Here is an 18,624-nt window from a genome sequence, read left to right as displayed (position 1 = left end):
TAATAAAATGCTGAATTGAAGTCTCTTAAGTATGTAGTACAATTGTTTGAGTTCCTGAGAAAAATTATTCCTGTATATATATTTTTAATCAAAATACAGAGATATTGGTTTGTTTACCTTACTGTAAAAAAAAGTTCAGTCTCACTCTCATTGGTTGTTGTTAAACCAGGAGCCACCAAATATTTAATGACTTAATGGTTACAATCATGAATCTGATACAGTATAAACTTTTGATATATACAATTCCTTCTTTATAATTTATTCGACATGCCATTAAAGAAATATGTGAAATTAAATTTGCTTTTATTGTTGTTATTACTATTCATGAGAAAGTAAGGTCTGTGATTAAATTCAGAATTCATGTTTGAGCTAATGACTGTATAGTTTATCTTCTAAAACACAACATTAAATTCTCTTCACGTAATGTTTTCCACAGACCTTATTTCACTCATAAATCCGATCTGAAAGCCCCAGAAATTCCCGAGGGTATCTACGTTCAGTGTGGAGGACGGAACATAGCATTGCATAATTGCACAGGACGTGGCGATATGCGCAAAGATTGCAACTCGGCATAAAACTAAGAAGAAGAAGAGGGAATCTACGGCCGGTTGGCCTAACGTCAATTCCGAACGCATGTGTCCGTCCAAACTCCATTTCCCATAAACCCCAGCGCCGAAGAGGCTGATGGTATATTGGAGGGCTGCGCTGTGACAGCAGAGCACCAACAAACTCGAGAGAAGAAGAGAAGAAGACAGCAGAGCTCTATCCGGCGAAGCGCTACTGAGCAAACTCAATCTAGTTAGCTATGGCGGCGACAGGAGGAGGGAAAATCAGATCAAGAAGATACCACATCGCTTCAAAACCTTATGCCAAAGGCAAACAGGTAAATAAAACGAAACCCTAGTCGCCACGGCAAGGATTTTAACGGTTATTAACTTAAGCCGCACCGGTGTTTTGGCGGCGGGTTTTGTATTTGTAAAGCAGGAGACATTTTGAGGCCTGTTTCAGGCCTGTTCACGTTCCTCCAGCACACGGTCTCGACACTGTCACCGCAATACCGCTAGCTCATTTGACTGAAGAGACATAGCCGTTAAGTGAGAAAAATGCTCGAAATATGGCGTTAGAGAGGTGGAATTTAAATGTATTTCAATATTTTTAGACAGCCGTGTGAACGCGTTTCAAAACAAGCCGTTAGCCGCGGCTCGCACCGGCGTCAAACAAGAATATTTAAATGTTAACAAATCTAACAACATTTACGTTAAACGGCGTTTTAATGTCGTTGCCCTTTAAATAAAATGCTGTTTATACACCGAAACTCACGTTTCCCTTATTTTGTGCCGCTCAGAGGGTCTACATGTGGGTAACCTGAGTTCCACAGCACTTTTGGCCATGCTTTCTTTACTTATATTTCACGTGCAATGCTTTAACTTGGGTAGAGATCAGTTGGATATGACTAGCGAGTCTGGTACATGTTTTGGCATAAATACGGAAAGCGCAGGTAGTTATTGCACTAGGTTTGTCATCATGAAGAAAGGCGGGATGAGTGCGTGTTTTCAGAGGGATCTGTAACGTTAGCTCACTGGAAACACTCACATGCTGCTTTATGAAAAGAGAAATAATGCAGCCAGTCTAACGCATGTTAATAGATTAATGTGGTTCTATGAGCCAACATTTTAATTAGTCTAAGTAATTTGAAACAAATCGTAAAGTATATTTTTATCATAACTTTAGCAATGTGAACTTTGCGTTTATTTACATTACTTTGCATTTGGCGTACAGATGTACAATACTTGTGTATTAGGGAAATTAAGTTGCACAGCATTTATGTGATTTGACTTGAATACAAAAAAGTTTTTTTGCTAAACGGTTAAGCATAATTTGTTCAAATGTACTTGTTTTATGCATATCTTTTTTTTTAAATTTTATTTCTTCCGCATGTTGGCTATTAAATACACACATACAAATGATTTGTATTGACATGTAAAAGCATTGGTTGATCTCTAAAGCTAAACCATTGTTTTTGAGTTGTCAAAATGTGGCTTCTGTGGGCACAGCATTTATGTGATTTGACTTGAATACAAAAAAGTTTTTTTGCTAAACGGTTAAGCATAATTTGTTCAAATGTACTTGTTTTATGCATATCTTTTTTTTAAATTTTATTTCTTCTGCATGTTGGCTATTAAATACACACATACAAATGATTTGTATTGACATGTAAAAGCATTGGTTGATCTCTAAAGCTAAACCATTGTTTTTGAGTTGTCAAAATGTGGCAAAAAAATTCTTTGTCTATTATGATCTCATGTAGTGATTTATTCTGGCATAGTAATTAGAACTAAGAAAGAACAAGGTGTCTCTTTTTATGTTGCATTTACATTTTAAATCTAATTCTTTTACCCAAGGCAACTTAAATCATGGAAATACCCATATTTTCTGTTGACACTTTGTGCGTCATTACACCTTGTTTTTCTGTCCACCAGTGTTGCATAAACTGCACACACTTGACTAGACATTTTATTCCTCCAAAAATTAGTTAAATTGAATAAGGGAAAGTGTATATTTTAGATGCTGTATTTGATTGTTTCTTTCTGATTTGTTTCACCTTACATTTTAAATGGTCCTGTGATGTGGCATTTTTAAATGTGCAAATCTTCTATGCTGCACCTCACTTAATGGGTAATAAAACTGCATGTATAATACTGATTAAAAAGTGCTGTTTAAGAGCACAGCTCCCTGCAGAACATCTTTCCCAATGCATGTCATGTCAGCTACACACGTGTGTTTTAACAGTGCAAGGAGAGTTGAGCTGGCAGGTGTTTTTATTGGATTAGATTAGATGACGTCATATAATGGGAGTATAAATTGTAATTAAACTTAAGTCATTGTTTTTCCTCTGCACTTTATCAAAGTCTGCTCATCCACACGTTTTTGGTAGTATAGATAGGCAGTGTAGGGCATAACGCATTACAAAAATAATGCCATTACAGTAATCTATTACTTTCTGCTGTAATGCAGTAATAAAATGCATTACTAAAAACATTTTGGTAATATTATACCTGTTACAATCTTAGTAATGAATGTTACAGTTTTTTTTCTTTTTTACAAGTTTACCTTTACCGCAAAACATTCCAGCAGGACCAGAGAATAAATTCAGTGGGTAAAATATTGTGTATTTTCTGTTGCTGCAATACGTGACACAGAGTCAGAGAAGAGAACGAATGTGGCGGATGAGAGCGCAGGCAAGATTAAGCAACGAAAATTAAATTGATCTCTGTCTGCCATGCCGCTTGAACCCAGAGAAGTGAAGAGACTCGTGGCTGAGTATGTTGGGGAAAAATATGTAGCTTCTGTTAACAGTAGAATCGGCAGCTTTTAGAAAGCTTGCCAGAAAAATCCACGTCAACTATGGCAGTGACAAGGAAAGCTAACATTGCTGACTGTGGTTCGTAATAGTCATGCACCACGAACCGGTTGAAAATCAGTAAAATTGTGACGATTCAAGTCGGTTGCAATGTTAAACGAATTGCGATACATTTAGGGGATGGGGGTTTATATTAGGGCTGTGCGATATGGACAAAAAAACCTATTGCGATTTCTTTGATCAATTTTGCGATTTTGACACACACAGACATGCTTTACAGTCATAAACGCATTCAGTGTGAATTTGTAACATATTTCCAAAAGAAAACCAATTAGAGCTTTATCAAAAAGCTGTAACATGTCTCTTGAACAGACATAAGCCAAAATAATCACTAAGTAAAGGTGTAACAAAATGTCTCTAGAATAGACATATGGCAGCAAAAAAAAAAAATCCTGTGTCCAGGGATTTTTTTTGCCATGCATTGGTCATAGAGTTCTTTGTGACGCTGCCTCAAATTGTAGAACTAGATTTGTTGCGCCAAGTTCACACGTACTCCGTCTGCAGTGCGTATATAGTATGCATATGCGGTGCAGAAGCAGAAATTTCCATGCCAATCCATGTTATTTTTTACTGCAAATAATGCGCTGTCACTTTCAGCGCATGAAGCACAGCAGAAATAGATTCCGTGCGGAAATTATCTCAGCATGACTGCTGCAGATGCACCGCTCCTGGAGCGCACTGCCGGACTGCAACCACGTGCAGTGTGAACGCTCTGATCCGTTAACATGGGTGCGGAAAAAAATAATAATGTAAACCTGGAGTTACGTTTGTATGGCCACCCGGTCTGTTCTGTTCTCGTGCTCCCAGGGTGTGCTGCATTCTGATTGGTTTGGATAGCATACCGCGGTCGGTGCGTGGAAAATCGTGCTATAAAGCGATTTAGAAATCACGCACGCTCAAATCGCGATTTTATGACTATTTTGATTAATCGCACAGCCCTAGTTTATATGAGTCTCTCTCTGAGGGGAACCAACCATCTTCAGCAAAATGTATGGTATTTTCTTTTCAACTTGCCTCTGTATAATGCATATTAAAGTAGTAGCGCTGGTTTGTTTACTGGAGTAACCCAGGAACTGCCATATTGCTGCTGTTCCATAAGCGCCAAGTCATACTTCTGTGGTTATTTTGGTGAAAGTAACTCAAAAATAATGCAAAAGTAGTGTAAAGCATTACATTTCAGAGACAGTAATATTGTAATTTAACTAATTACTTTCAGATGAGAGTAACTAGTAATATAATAATAGATTACATTTTGGAAGTAACTTGCCCAACATTGCATTGATTGGCCATGCTGACCTTGGATGGTGTCATGTGTGCACTGTTGACAGGAAGGGACTTATGTTGCAACCCTGTGCTCATCCGTGAGGCCCCAGCCATGCACACATTTGAAACCACACAGCTGGTTTCGTATGCTTTTACATTATATTTAAATGTTGTAATTTAGCAGACACTTTTATCCAAAGCGACTTACAAATGAGGACAATAGAAGCAATCAAAACCAACAAAAGAGCAATAATATGCTAATAAAGTGCTATATTAGTATATTATTATAGTGTTATATTTCAATTTCACAAAGAAATGTGCAGCATTTTGTCCAAGCAATAATAAAAGGACACATTTAATTTATAATTTGTCTTAAATCTCATTTTGTATTAAAAAAAAAAAAAAAAGTATAGAATCGTGAAATCAAAATCATGAATTGAATCGTGAGTTCAGTGAATCGTTACATTCCTAATGCTGAGTGCATGCAAGCACGTTCATGTTGTTTATCCTTTCTTATGTAGTCTTCTTGATCTCAGAGTGAGGCAGGAAGATGAATTACGCTCTTGCTCTGGCCTATATTTAAATCACAGGTATCTATAAGCTTTAAAGGCCTTCCATTTTGATTGCGCAATCTCTCCTAGCTCTTTTGCTGAGGCTAAATTGACTATTTAGCTTTCCCACCTGTCTTAGTGTTCAGCCAAAGAGCTGGTCTGTGGTGTTGCTGTGTCCAAACCCTGGAGCTCTGTTAGAGAACAATAAGCCTGTAGTGCTTGCACAGTGATTTGGTACCCAGGGCCCCTTTTAGACGACAACTGAAGCTCTCAAATGCAGGCTCTCTCCAGCCTTGGAGGCCACACTGATTCTGCAGTATGATAAATAGGGGAAACTTGTCCTTCTGTTAACTCATGAATCTTCATGCATAGTAGATAAGTTGAAGGCCACATGAACATGGAAAACTGGGACAGAAGTACTTAAGCTCTTTTATGTCATCTGTTCAATGCTAACCTATATCCAAAAGGTTTAGGATCACTAAGACTAAAGGCCGTTTCACACTGAGCGCGATGTGAAAAAGTGGGCCGACCAACAATGCCTTTTTCCTCAGATATGTGTCTCGTATATGGATTTAACATTGTCCGCTGCTCAATTAGGGATGCTCCGATCCGCCTTTTTTGCCTCCGATACCTAGGGTTCGGTATTGGCCGATATAGATACCGATCCGATACCAGTGAAGTTTTTTTCCCTCATTTAAATAAATGTAGAATTTATATATCTCTGTGTGTGGAACTGATAATCATTCTTTCACAATCTACTAGATACAGACTACTTAATAAAAAATAAAATAAACAAATATGAAAAAATATAGGCCTATGTATATTTATAATCTATGACAAAAAAATTATCATAAACTAGGTTAGCGGATAATTCGGCAGCAAAAATTATTCTAGAAAAATCAGTGCACAATAATTTTAGAAATCCAAACATTTAGTGAAAAAACAATATTTTGTGGGGAACAAATAAAAGTGTTGCACTAAATATGGTAAAATGTTACACATTGCTATTTGTATCCATTCATTAAAAACATTCATTCAGTATTTACTATCAAATTAAAATACATTTCTTTTAAATGTATTGCATATTTTTTAATAAGACAACAACATATCATACGATAGGACAAAACAAATACAGTGCAGCACAAATTGTTTTTATACAGTCAACCCTCTACGGACACCTTGGCAATTGAATCGCTATTGGCTAGTATATTTTTTTTGTTTACTCGCCAGACTGAAATACTTTTTATATATATATATATATATATATTCAAGCATTATAATATGATAATCAAGTATTATTTAATAATAGAAGTTTAGTAATTAGAATTAAAACTTGGTAACCATGAACTTAGGACTGGTGCTAGTGCTTTTTTTGGTCATTCAGTGTTCCTGTAAAATAAAAAAACTAACAATAATACTGATAAGATATTATTATTATTATTATATGAATTAAAATAAAAGTCTCACACGGCTCCGGGGGGTGAACAAAGGCCTCCTGTAGCGAATCGATGCGTTTTTGTAAGAAAAATTTCGATATTCAAAGCGTAATAATCACTTGAATTTAGCTTGCGCTCACTGTTGTAAACGAAGGAGTTCCGGGGGGATGAGCGATGAGTTTGACTTTTGTCTTACAAAAACGCATCGATTCGCTACAGGAGGCCTTTGTTCACCCCCGGAGCCGTGTGAGACACTTTTTAATTTTTTTTTTATTTATGGAAGGGCGCTTTTTATTTCACGTCTTTTGGACTGAAGGAATGCAACACCCGTTGAGTGCTGTGAAACAGCTTGAAAGATCAAAGAGACATTTTTTTTATATATAACTCCGACTGGATTCGTCTGAAAGAAGAATGTCATATACACCTAGGATGCCTCGGGGGTGAGTTTTATTTTTGGGTGAACTAACCCTTTAAAGGAATAGTTCACCCTAAAAAAGGAAATTTGCTGAAAATGTACTCGCCATCCAAGATGTAGAGGAGTTTTCTTCATCAGAACAGATTTGGAGAAATGACAACACTGCCGTGAATGGGTACCATCAGAATGGCAGTTCAAACAGCCAATTAAAACATCACAATAATCCACACCACTCCAGTCCATCAATTAACGTCTTGTGAAATGTAAAGCTGTGTAATAAACAGATGTTTTTAACTCAAAACCATTTCTTCTGGCTAAAATACAAGCCCTGTATCCGAAACATTGCTTTCTCCAGTGAAAAAGTAATTTTGTCTCATTTATAATGAGAAATATGCCCAGATCAGTCCAAAACAAATATGACATGGGGTGACTTTTTATATTTTATATGGAATGGAGCATTATTATAGATTATGAACTATATATTTTGGCCAGAGGCAGTGGTTCAAAGTTCAAAAGCCTTAGTAATGGATTTATTTTTATTAATGAGTTTCAAGTAGGACTGCTTTGACAAAAATCTTAATCACGATTATTTTGGTCAATATTATAATCACGATTATTTAACACATTTATAAGTGGGCCATATGACCAAAACTTTAAATTAATGATTTATTATATTTGATAGTAATATACGTATATGAATAATCTAATTTAAAAAGAACTGCATAATCTTCACTGTAAGAATTAAAATCAATTTGTTACTTATTAAAGCTACAAAAAGTCCTTCAGTCTAGAGCAATAAGTGATTGTCTTTGTCTTTTGTTGTTTGATTGATATTAAGCACTCAGTCGACAGCAGATATAGCCCCCTGTCACTTTAAGAGCCGCACGGATCCAATTTACACGTATTTTCATTCTCAACTGTTTTCGTTCAATTATTATATAACCAACAAGGGTTTACGTGAATAATCGCTAAGCGCCGCATTTTACACATTTTTGCGTGTATTTGACGTTTAGGCGCGCACCTTAGCTAAAAGTTGACTTTACATGTCCGTGTTCTGTTCTGTCTCTGAGCGCATACACAGTAATCCTCCCAAGGAACAGCGTCAGTTATAAATCTAATCAACATTAATAAATCACGCATGTCCCATTTTGCAAAAGTCACATAACATGAGTTTACGGAGTTGCATGTGAAATTGGGCTTTTATGGAGGAGCAAAAGCGCACTGCTAGAAAGGGGGCAGAATGGGGTGCAATAATAGTTTTATCTCGGTTATTGTATTTTCATAATCGTTTGAGGCCGAAATCAAAACCATATTTCGATTAATTGCACAGCCCTAGGTATTGCTCCTAGTCTTTTATTGCTACTGGATATGCTGATTTTGTTCCATTGGCTCCTGCAGCAGCCTGGCCTGATCAGTCGAGTGACAGATACAGTGAAGAGCATAGTCCCCTCCTGGCTGCAAAAATACTTCAAAAATGGAGACGATCCAGAGGGTGATACTGGCGCAGTCGGGGTGGACCGGAATAACGTGGCTCCTCCCCCCAACGGCAACGATGAAGTCACCCCACTCCCAGATGGACGAGACTCTCCAGAGCCGAGCACAAGTAACACGGGTATGAGTTGGTGCTGTCCGGCAGATATACACAGTTGCTATTTCAAAACCTAGAGAGCTATATTGCCTGCGTTCTTGAGATGAAATGCTAAATTCCTTTTTCAGAACCATCTACAAGCAAAGCGTTGCTGAACTTCCAGGAAGCTCTGCCGAGACCCCCGCTCAATCGGACACACCTGCACTTCCCGTCCCTGGATGGTTCCCCTGCATTAGGTGGCACAAGCTCCCTCTTCTCCCAGCCCTCCACGTCCACAGCACCCTTCTCAGGGAGCCCTTTCGCTGTAACCTCCAACTTCTCCCTGGTGAAAGAGATTAAGGACTCCAGCTCTCAGCATGAGGATGACAACATCTCGACTACCAGTGGCTTTTCATCGCGTGCATCTGATAAAGGTGAGCAACCACATTTCTAAACCGAAACCAGTAGATACGTGTTGATGCTAAGCATTTGATTTGTCAAGTTGTTTAGAACAATCTTGGCTAGGTATAGCCAGAACTAAGAGCAGGGCTTAATCTTCTTCCAGATGTTCCCACGTCAAAGACTGTGCCGCTCCTCTGGTCCCCAGAGATGGAACGCACCCATTCTGGATCGCAGACAGCCCACACTGGGCTCAAGAAACCAGCCTTCAACCTGTCAGTCTTTGGCACTTCCTCATCAGTAAGTAATTCATATTTTTCTGGGAACTTAAGTCAAGGTTGATGGGTCAGTAAGATAATTTTTTTTAAACTTACTATCACAAGAACACAAGTATGCATTAAATTGGTTGTAAGTGTTGTGTAATACTAAATAAAAAACATTAAGCAGCACAGCTGTTTTCAGCTTTGATTAGACATGCACTAATCAGCGTATTAGAATGATTTATTAGGGGTCACATTGAAAACTGGTAATATTATTGTAAATTGATATTTTACAATGTTACTGGTTTAACTTTTTTATTAAAATGAATACAGGCTTGGTGAGCATAAGAGACTTTGTTCAAAAATATTTAAAAAAAAATTATATATATATATCTTACAGTCTCACAGTAGTGCATTTAAAAAATAAACGAGCAGTTGAATGTTCTAGTTGTCTTGTGACAATATTAGTTGTGAATACGCGTTTTACTGAGATGAGATTAATGTTAGGCATGTTTGTTCTCTTACAGTCAGTGTTGAACAGTTCAGTACTGAACTCCAGTCAGTTGGGGGATTCACCTTTCTACCCAGGGAAGACCACGTATGGAGGAGCTGCTGCGATGAGATCGGCTCGTTCACGCCCGGCTACACCTTACCAGGTCTGAACAATCATGCCAATGATTGACTCTTGTTTCATAGGCCAGTGCTATTGTTTGATATTAAATTTTAAACAGAAATTACTTTCTTTTTTTTTTTTTTTGCTTTTTGTTCCTTTTTGACTCGTCCGGAATTCTGGTCTGTTGTTTCACAGCCTCCCGTTAGAAGACAGATTAAGGCAAAGCCAGCTGGAGCTCAACCCTGTGGAGTTACCAGTGCCACAGCGAGACGCATCCTACAGTCCCTGGAGCGCATGTCCAGTCCTCTTGCTGTGAGTTTACTGAGCTATGGTATATAGATATATAAAAAAAAAAAAGACTAGAATAAGCCTCTAGAATAAAGAGTTTAAAATTGACCAACTGTTTCTGTAATTAAGCAGTTATTTAAACAAATAGTTCCATTAAATTTGGGAAAAACAACAAAAGTAAGCATTTCATAAAACATGTTTTTGGTAACCTTGCAGGATGCTAAAAGAATTCCGTCTACAGTTTCATCACCTCTGTCAGCTGTAAGTATTGCGTCGTAGTAGTTTTACATTACAACACTTTGAAATTCACTACAGTTGAGTTTTCAGTTTATACAGAGTGTTCAGTCTTTAAACTTTTTCTTTTTTTTTAGTCACTGAATCACACAGACCTTGACATTTCAAATTTCCAGGCAAAGAGGAAGCGGGTAAGTCTTGTGCCTTAATACACACAGCTGTTTAAGATTTTAAAGTGTCAGATAAAATGGGGTCGAATGTGGATGTGTCGAGAAAGAAATCCGTACATGGTTTTCATGTATAGAAGCCATTTACTACTGTACCTTAATGCATCTTGTAAAATTGGCAACTTTCACTTTGCTTCTGCTGCTTGTCTTTAACTGTTAACAACTGTGGCAGCTGGCTACTAATCCCAAACAATATGCCTATTCACCCAACACCAGGAACCTAAAGCCTGTAATAACCGTTTGTGGTGGATGTACATGGTCCAAAATATTCAGGGCTGTGAGTGTGTTGTTTTGCAGTTCAAGTGAGCACACTTGATGAATCGTAGCAGAGGTGTTCATGCATTTGATGTCCATGAGCTTGCAATGTTTAATGCCACCTGTATTCAGGTCTTGAAATTATGGACTGAGAATTGTAAAATCCCTGTATGAGTAATTACAATTTCTTTTTTATATTGCTCAGAAAATGGATAGCCTGATATCCTTTGCGCAGTGGTGTAGGGAACCGTCTGCTGTATTTGTAATGTTGTAACACTGACACACAGCTGGAGCCATCAGTCCCTCCTGTGCAGAAGCTGGTGGTCCCTGCAGCTGCTGCAGTGTCTGGTAACCGCTCTATATCCTTTAGACCGTCACTCACTCCAGGTGGAGTGAACAGAGGAGTGGAGAAAAGCAACAAGGAGACTGTGAGTTCAAAATTTATCACAATGCATCCTACATTAGAATTAAACATATGACTATGAAATAACTGAAAGGAGGGGCATATTTGGCAGGGGCGTTCCCTCCTACGAGGCAAGGGAGGCAGTGTCTCCTCAAAAAAATTGGATGACAAAATAATCGATAGTACAAACCGATATCACAAATAATACTAAATATGGCATTGAAAGTATAAAAGTCACTCGTTTTTATGAAGTAACACTGTCCAACAGTGACACCCGCAGGTAAAGAGTGGAGGCTTGCCTCCCTTCAGTCCATAGACTTACAACAGAGACCGCTTAGTGTGCCGTGACTTTTCTGGGTTGTAAATGAGAATGAATGGGGGGGAAAGTCACGTGAGAGGAGGCAATGTCTCCATCGCGCTATAATTGGATATGATCGGTTATGATTGAATGTGATTGGTTCATGCGATAAATCCCGCCTCTTGTTTTTGTGCGAGCTCTCACATAAAGAAAATAATGGCGTTATTGACTAATTATAAAGTAAGTAAACAACTCTCCCGCTTAGATACCACTACTTTGTGTCACGCCAAAATAAAAATTGAAATGGTCTGAAAACATGATGACTGCATCAGTTTTTAGTGAGCATTCAGCGTGATGAAATAAGATATATCTTCGTGTCTGTGGCAGTGTTTACAGAGCTTTTATGACGATGACCCGAAATAAGTTGACTATTAAAAAGAATAGCTGAACATCAGTTCACAAAGAAAAAATATTGGTAACATTTTACAATAAGGTGTCATTTAATGTGTTAACTAACATGAACAAACAATGAACATTTATTACAGTATTTATTAATCTTTGTTTACATTAGTTAATACAAATACTGTTGTTCATGTTAGTTCACAGTGCATAAACTAATGTTAATAAACATAACATTTGATTTTAATAGTGCATTAGTAAATGTTGAAATTAATAGTAACTAAAGCCCTATTCGCCAGGTTAAAATAGTATCTCAAGCTTTATTTGTAACACATTAACCTCAAAACCTTTTCAGCTTTCTCTTTCTGCAAATTGTATGGTGTAGCGATATGATGACAGCACCCAAAATACTATCAAACACTCCAACGCAGCTCCATTCTTAACGAAAGATGGATAAAAAGGCACATGGCAAATAAAAACCTCGAAAAATTATATGCGACCCGCCAAATACTGGCTCACAGAGATGTCGATTCGCACGGGACTAATATTATCACAGGACCTGGGTGTTCGGCGAAATATGGTAGGTCATTTGCGGGGGAATTTTTACTTTACAAATTACAGACATGGCCGATTGGCACGGGATTAAGATCACAAACAACCTTCGCAATTATTACAAATGACTGGAGGTCACCAGGTAATACTAATCCCGTGCGAATAGGGTTTAAGGTTAATAAATGCTGTAGAAGTCGGCTATTGTTTATTCTTGGTTCATGTTAACTAATGAAACTTTATTGTAAACCGTTTCCAAAATATTGTTCAAATTGTTACTGCCTTTAGTTATTATTTTGGAATAAATATAAAAATGCATAAGAACACTATGAAGTGTATAATTAGTATTAAAAATATTAAATACAATTTAAAAAATAATATAAAATACAAAATAGAATTATATTTGTTCTCTTTTTTTAATCTAATATTTAACCAGGAAAATGTGACATTAAGTGTAACGAGGCCTATATATATTTGTATATAACAACCTCCTCATTTTAAAACACCACCGCACGCCACTGATATTTGGACACCTTTTTTAATTGGTTAGAATAAATGGATTTTTTAAAAATATATATAAATCAAAGAAACGAAGGAACTGCCAGTGCTTGCAATTCAGCAGAATAAATGTTTGGGTCAGTAAAATATTTCAGTTTCTTTAAAAATCTTATTCAACAAAAAAGCTTTAAGTTGATAAAACGTGACCGTAAAGACCTTTTATTTACTATTCTTTTTATCTAGAAAATGTTTATTTATCAAAATGGTACACAGTTTCCACAAGTATTTAGAATCAGAACCGTTTTCTCCTGTTATGTTTCTTGAGCACCAACACTAAAGCTAAATTTTCAGCAACCCTTACTTCAATGTTACTGCATTAAATTACAATTTAAGACGCATTAAAATAGAAAAGTTATTTTAATTTGTAATTTCACAAAACTGCTGTTTTAATTGTTTAAAATAAATTCAGCCTTGGTGAGCATAAAGACACTTTAAAAAACAGAACATTGAAAAATCTCATTGGCCCCAAACTTTTGAAAAGTAATGCGCATTGTTTATCTAAAGCTGAAACTGTGCAAAAATGGCCAGCCTTATACTGTGATTACATGGATTATAGCAATGGATTCTGTGTTTTTTGCTCTTCTAGAGAACAATTTTTTTTTTTATCTGCCTTTTGTAGCTGGTCAGACAATCCCCTCCCATTTCAGATCGTGCCCAGGCTCCCTCTCCCAGGTAAGAGTGAATAATTTGTGGTGGTTTTAGAATCTTCTTTTTGGATGGGACAAGGAACTGTTAGTGACGTCACTTGCATACAGTGGGGAAAAAAAGTATTTAGTCAGCCACCAATTGTGCAAGTTCTCCCACTTAAAAAGATGAGAGAGGCCTGTAATTTTCATCATAGGTATACCTCAACTATGAGAGACAAAATGAGGAAAAAAAATCCAGAAAATCACATTGTAGGATTTTTAAAGAATTTATTTGCAAATTATGGTGGAAAAATAAGTATTTGGTCAATAACAAAATTTATTCTAGCATTGTTTCTCTCCTCCAAACACGACAAGTTGAGTTTTTACCAAAAAGTTTTTACCAAAAATGATCACAGTTCTTGTGATCATTTTGACCCCACGGGGTGAGATCTTGCGTGGAGCCCCAGATCGAGGGAGATTATCAGTGGTCTTGTATGTCTTCCATTTTCTAATAATTGCTCCCACAGATGATTTCTTCACACCAAGCTGCTTACCTATTGCAGATTCAGTCTTCCCAGCCTGGTGCAGGTCTACAATTTTGCTTCTGGTGTCCTTTGACAGCTCTTTGGTCTTGGCCATGGTGGAGTTTGGAGTGTGACTGTTTGAGGTTGTGGACAGGTGTCTTTTATACTGATAACGAGTTCAAACAGATGCCATTAATACAGGTAACGAGTGGAGGACAGAGGAGCCTCTTAAAGAAGAAGTTACAGGTCTGTGAGAGCCAGAAATCTTGCTTGTTTGTAGGTGACCAAATACTTATTTTACCGAGGAATTTACCAATTAATTCTTTAAAAATCCTACAATGTGATTTTCTGGATTTTTTCCCCCTCATTTTGTCTCTCATAGTTGAGGTATACCTATGATGAAAATTACAGGCCTCTCTCATCTTTTTAAGTGGGAGAACTTGCACAATTGGTGGCTGACTAAATACTTTTTTGCCCCACTGTATGTACTTAGTCCATCAATTTCTTTGTCTCCAGCACAAGCAGTTTGTCCTACCCGTTGTCCAGCACCCCAGCGACCAGCAGTGCTGGTTCAGGAGGGGGCAAAATGAAGAGGGAAAGGGCCGTTAGACCTTCATCCAAAAAACCTGACGATGAGGTCCGAGAACCTGCTGGTTATATGCTTTTGAGTAGAACTTGTTTTGAAGCTGTCTAAAGGGATGATTTGATGCTCATTAAAAGCTGTTCTCCTTTCAGGTTGCTGAGGAACCAGACCTGCCGCCTGCCTCTCTTCCCAGAAATTTCACTTTGCCAAAATTTAATTTCTCCTCTACTCCCCCAACCTTTTCACTCACCTCCAGCACAACACCACTTATAACTGTCTCGGAGGAACCGGCAGCAAATAAGGTATTACGTCCCCTCTGACCCCTTTAGAATTGTGCGTTCTGTCTGATGTAGTCTTGACTTATCAAACTGACAGAGTTTCATAGCAGTTATGGTGGATGAGTATTTGTAATGCATAATTTTTATTTGTTTAATCAGGAGCTAACTGCACCATCCACACCACCATCTGTTCCCTTCACGTTCTCTTCGCCTATTGTCAAAGCAACAGCTGCTAGTCCTCCATCCTTCTCTCCATCAGTAGGTCTCCTTTATTCTCTTACCCTTTACATTTCATACAGAGCAATCATCTGTAATAATAAAGATTCTTCCTTGCAGTCTGGATTCACCTTCAGTGCGCCTACTATGAAAACTGGCCCCTCTTACTCCAATGGGAAAATCATTCCAACAGAAGCACCAGGTAAGTTTTGATTTGCAAAGTAGAGATTTTTTTATTCAAAGTTATGTTATTGTATTTATTTCTTGACTGCATGTTTTGCAGTCAAATCAGTGGCCAGTGAAGAAAAAGATTTTGAAGGACCCTTCAAACCAGCCAAGGTCTTAAAACAGGGCAGTGTATTGGACATACTAAAGGGACCTGGTAAGATTTGCTTTTCCTGATTTTTCCATGTTAAGTTTTGAAAGTCATTGCTTTTTGCATATATTTATCCTTTTCTTGTTTTCAGGATTTGCATCCCCTGCTCAGAACTCCGTTGATAAACCTTTACTGTCTGCATCAACATCCTCTGCTCCTCTTGGTTTTGGTGATAAGTTTAGGCCACCTGCAGGGTCATGGAGCTGTGGCACTTGCCTGTTACAAAACAAGTCCTCGGACAAAAAGTGTGTGGCTTGTCTCACTCCACAACCCAACACAGACTTTTCCTCTAAATCGGACAGTAAACCCACAGAAGCTCCTGCAAGCATCAGTTCCCTCTTTGCCCCTCCAGCTGGTAGCTGGGACTGTGACACATGTTTAGTCAGGAACAAACCGGATGTAGTTAAATGTGTAGCTTGTGACACGGCCAAACCTGGGACTGGAGTGAAATCCAGCCTGACTCTACCAGCTCTTTCGGAGGCCTCATCCACTCTCTCTGCCACCTCTTCTACAACCACCACAACAACAACAACAACCGCTTCCTCAGCAACTGGACTGTTAGGATTTGGGGACAAATTTAAAAAGCCAGAAGGGTCTTGGGATTGTGATGTATGCATGGTTCAAAACAAGGCACAGGATGTGAAATGTGTAGCCTGTCAGAGCACTAAACCAGGTAATGTTTCAGTTTTGCGGTTGTTAAGAGTTAAAACATTTTAATGCCCACAAAAAATGGACAGCCCTTTAAAATCCATGGAATAGTAGAGAAGGATTTACCTTAATTCTGCTTCCAATATCTGCATCAAAAATATTTGCATACCTGATGTCTTACTCCTTGGTGTATTATAGGAGCTGTAGCCACGGCGGTCTCGACTCCAACCTCTGCACCTGCAAGCACTGCAGGATTTGGGGACAAGTTCAAGAAACCTGAGGGGAGCTGGGAGTGTGAGGTGTGCTGTGTTCAGAATAAGGCAGAGGATCAGCAGTGTGTGGCCTGCCAGTCAGCAAAACCAGGAGCTAAAATAGAGTCCAAAGGTAAAGTGCCTTGCAGTGATATTTCCAGAAGTCAGGGGACTTCGAAGCTGCTGCTTTCTGTTTAGTAGAAGCAAGCTGATGACCAGAAATCTCATTTCTTTTTCAGATTTTAGTTCATCATTTGGCATTCAGTCTAACAGTACAGACTCAAGTTCATCCGGTTTTAAGTTTGGTACCGGCTCTACGGACTCAACCTCTGCTGGCCTGAAGTTTGGAGGCACTTTCTCAGATAATACTTCCACCACAGGAGGATTTCAATTTGGATTTGGGTCCTCTGACTCAACCTCCAAATCAGAGGGCTTCAAATTTGGAGGCTTATCCTCGGCTGCAGCTTCTGGTGGGGTCAAACTTGGTAGTTCCTCATCAGAATCCACAGCAACAAAAGAGAGTGCGTCAAAGGCCTTTACATTTGGTGCATCCATGGATGACTCGCTTGAAAAAAAGACTAAATCTCAGGATTCTAGTGCAGGATTTAAATTTGGTGGCGGTAATGGAATCAATTTCAGCTCTCAAGCTTCTGGCGCTGAAAACTCATTTTTGTTTGGAGCTAAACCTAGTGAGAAAGGAAGCTCAAATTCATCCTTTAGTTTCTCTGTGCCCCAGTCTAAAACTGAGAAAGATGATACTCCTGCTCCCTCAGAAACCGCTTCAACCAGAACAACGGCAGCAAATATCATTCCTATTTTTGGCAAGTCTTTAGTAGCTGAATCTTCTGCAACAAAGTTTGGGGAAGCATCAACGAAAGCGCAAACGCTGGTGACGTCCACCTTCAACTTTGGAAAAACAGAAGAGAAAAAGGACACTTCTGCACCTTCCACTGCGTTCTTATTCGGTGCTTCCAAGGAAGCTGACAAACCGGCATCAACCTTGGGCTTCTCTTTCGGTGAGCCGGACCCTCCAAAGGATTTTCCCAAGCCTGTGCTCACATTTGGGAAACCTGCCGAGTCAGCAGAACCTCCAAATCCATCATTTAGTTTTGGACAAAGTATGACAGGTGAGTGAAGGTGTCTTTTCTAATTTCCTAATGGCTTTAGTTATATGTTCTAGTAGTACCTCAGTTTTACTCTATATGCTATATTACAACTATATGCTTTTCAGACACATCTGCTCCAAAGCCCACTTTTGGCTTCATGCCCAACTCCTCAAGCACCCCAGCTTCCTCCAGCTCCACCCCCAGCCTTTTCGGCACTCCCACTACCTCTTCCCTGGCTCCCACACCTGCTCCCTCAAGTACCTTTGTATTTGGCCAGAGTACCTCCTCTGAACAAACCATGGCAAAGACTTTCATGTTTGGACAGCAGTCGCAGGATAGCCAGCCGGCACCTCCTGCGGCACCTTCTGCTGCACCTGTCCCAGCACAACCTTTCCAGTTTGGCTCGGGCACAAACTCATCCTCCCCTGCTTTCACTTTTGGTGCTGCTGCTGCTGCGTCCTCCACCCCAGCCTCTGCCGGTTAGTTTGCCACCAAATGTCCCATTGTTGTCTAGTGTGCTTTTGACCTTTTGGATGTCATTGTGTACAAATGTGTCTAATTTCACGTATCTCTTGCAGCTCCAGCTCCACCTGCCAACCCTTCTCCGTTTGTCTTCAGTTCTGCCACACCTTCATCTGGCTTTGGCTCTGGACAGACCCCTATCTTTGGACAATGCGCGTCTCAACCCAGTGCTCCTGCATTTGCGTCAGCAGCACCTTCATTCTCGGCCACTGCTTCCCCAGCTTCTGCGTTCGGAGCTAAGCCCAATTCTGCCCCTGTATTCGGTCAGCAAGCCAACCCTGCACCCATGTTTGGATCTACTGCTTCCTCCACAGGCCAAGGTCAGAGAGACTTGTTAACATCAGCAGAAAAAAGAACA

At 39.0% G+C, this 18,624-nt stretch overlaps 1 protein-coding gene across 3 annotated transcripts in view; it reads left to right on the top strand.

The window, feature by feature from the left end:
- Positions 1-659: 659 nt before the first annotated feature.
- The window catches only part of nup153 (nucleoporin 153), a 19,851-nt gene continuing 1,886 nt past the window's right edge, over positions 660-18,624 (top strand). The window contains exons 1-20 of one of the 3 annotated variants that reach the window (XM_016281252.1): positions 666-883; positions 8,485-8,698; positions 8,803-9,087; positions 9,219-9,352; positions 9,840-9,968; positions 10,121-10,237; positions 10,430-10,474; positions 10,585-10,638; positions 11,217-11,357; positions 13,756-13,808; positions 14,803-14,923; positions 15,022-15,171; positions 15,307-15,405; positions 15,484-15,565; positions 15,647-15,745; positions 15,831-16,412; positions 16,586-16,771; positions 16,878-17,765; positions 17,855-18,223; positions 18,323-18,586. In XM_016281252.1, the coding sequence (XP_016136738.1) occupies positions 806-883; positions 8,485-8,698; positions 8,803-9,087; positions 9,219-9,352; positions 9,840-9,968; positions 10,121-10,237; positions 10,430-10,474; positions 10,585-10,638; positions 11,217-11,357; positions 13,756-13,808; positions 14,803-14,923; positions 15,022-15,171; positions 15,307-15,405; positions 15,484-15,565; positions 15,647-15,745; positions 15,831-16,412; positions 16,586-16,771; positions 16,878-17,765; positions 17,855-18,223; positions 18,323-18,586 (4,090 nt within the window). In that variant the 5' untranslated portion in view covers positions 666-805. Of the gene's footprint in view, positions 884-8,484; positions 8,699-8,802; positions 9,088-9,218; positions 9,353-9,839; positions 9,969-10,120; positions 10,238-10,429; positions 10,475-10,584; positions 10,639-11,216; positions 11,358-13,755; positions 13,809-14,802; positions 14,924-15,021; positions 15,172-15,306; positions 15,406-15,483; positions 15,566-15,646; positions 15,746-15,830; positions 16,413-16,585; positions 16,772-16,877; positions 17,766-17,854; positions 18,224-18,322; positions 18,587-18,624 lie in introns of all 3 variants that reach the window. The other 2 variants (XM_016281253.1, XM_016281254.1) reach the window with 2 other exon arrangements.

The sequence above is a fragment of the Sinocyclocheilus grahami genome, unplaced genomic scaffold (genome assembly GCF_001515645.1).
Source record: "Sinocyclocheilus grahami isolate Dianchi unplaced genomic scaffold, SAMN03320097.WGS_v1.1 scaffold149.1, whole genome shotgun sequence".
NCBI lineage: Eukaryota > Metazoa > Chordata > Actinopteri > Cypriniformes > Cyprinidae > Sinocyclocheilus > Sinocyclocheilus grahami.
The sequence above is the reverse complement of the archived record's forward strand: the minus strand, read 5'-3'. Positions and strand labels throughout refer to the sequence as shown.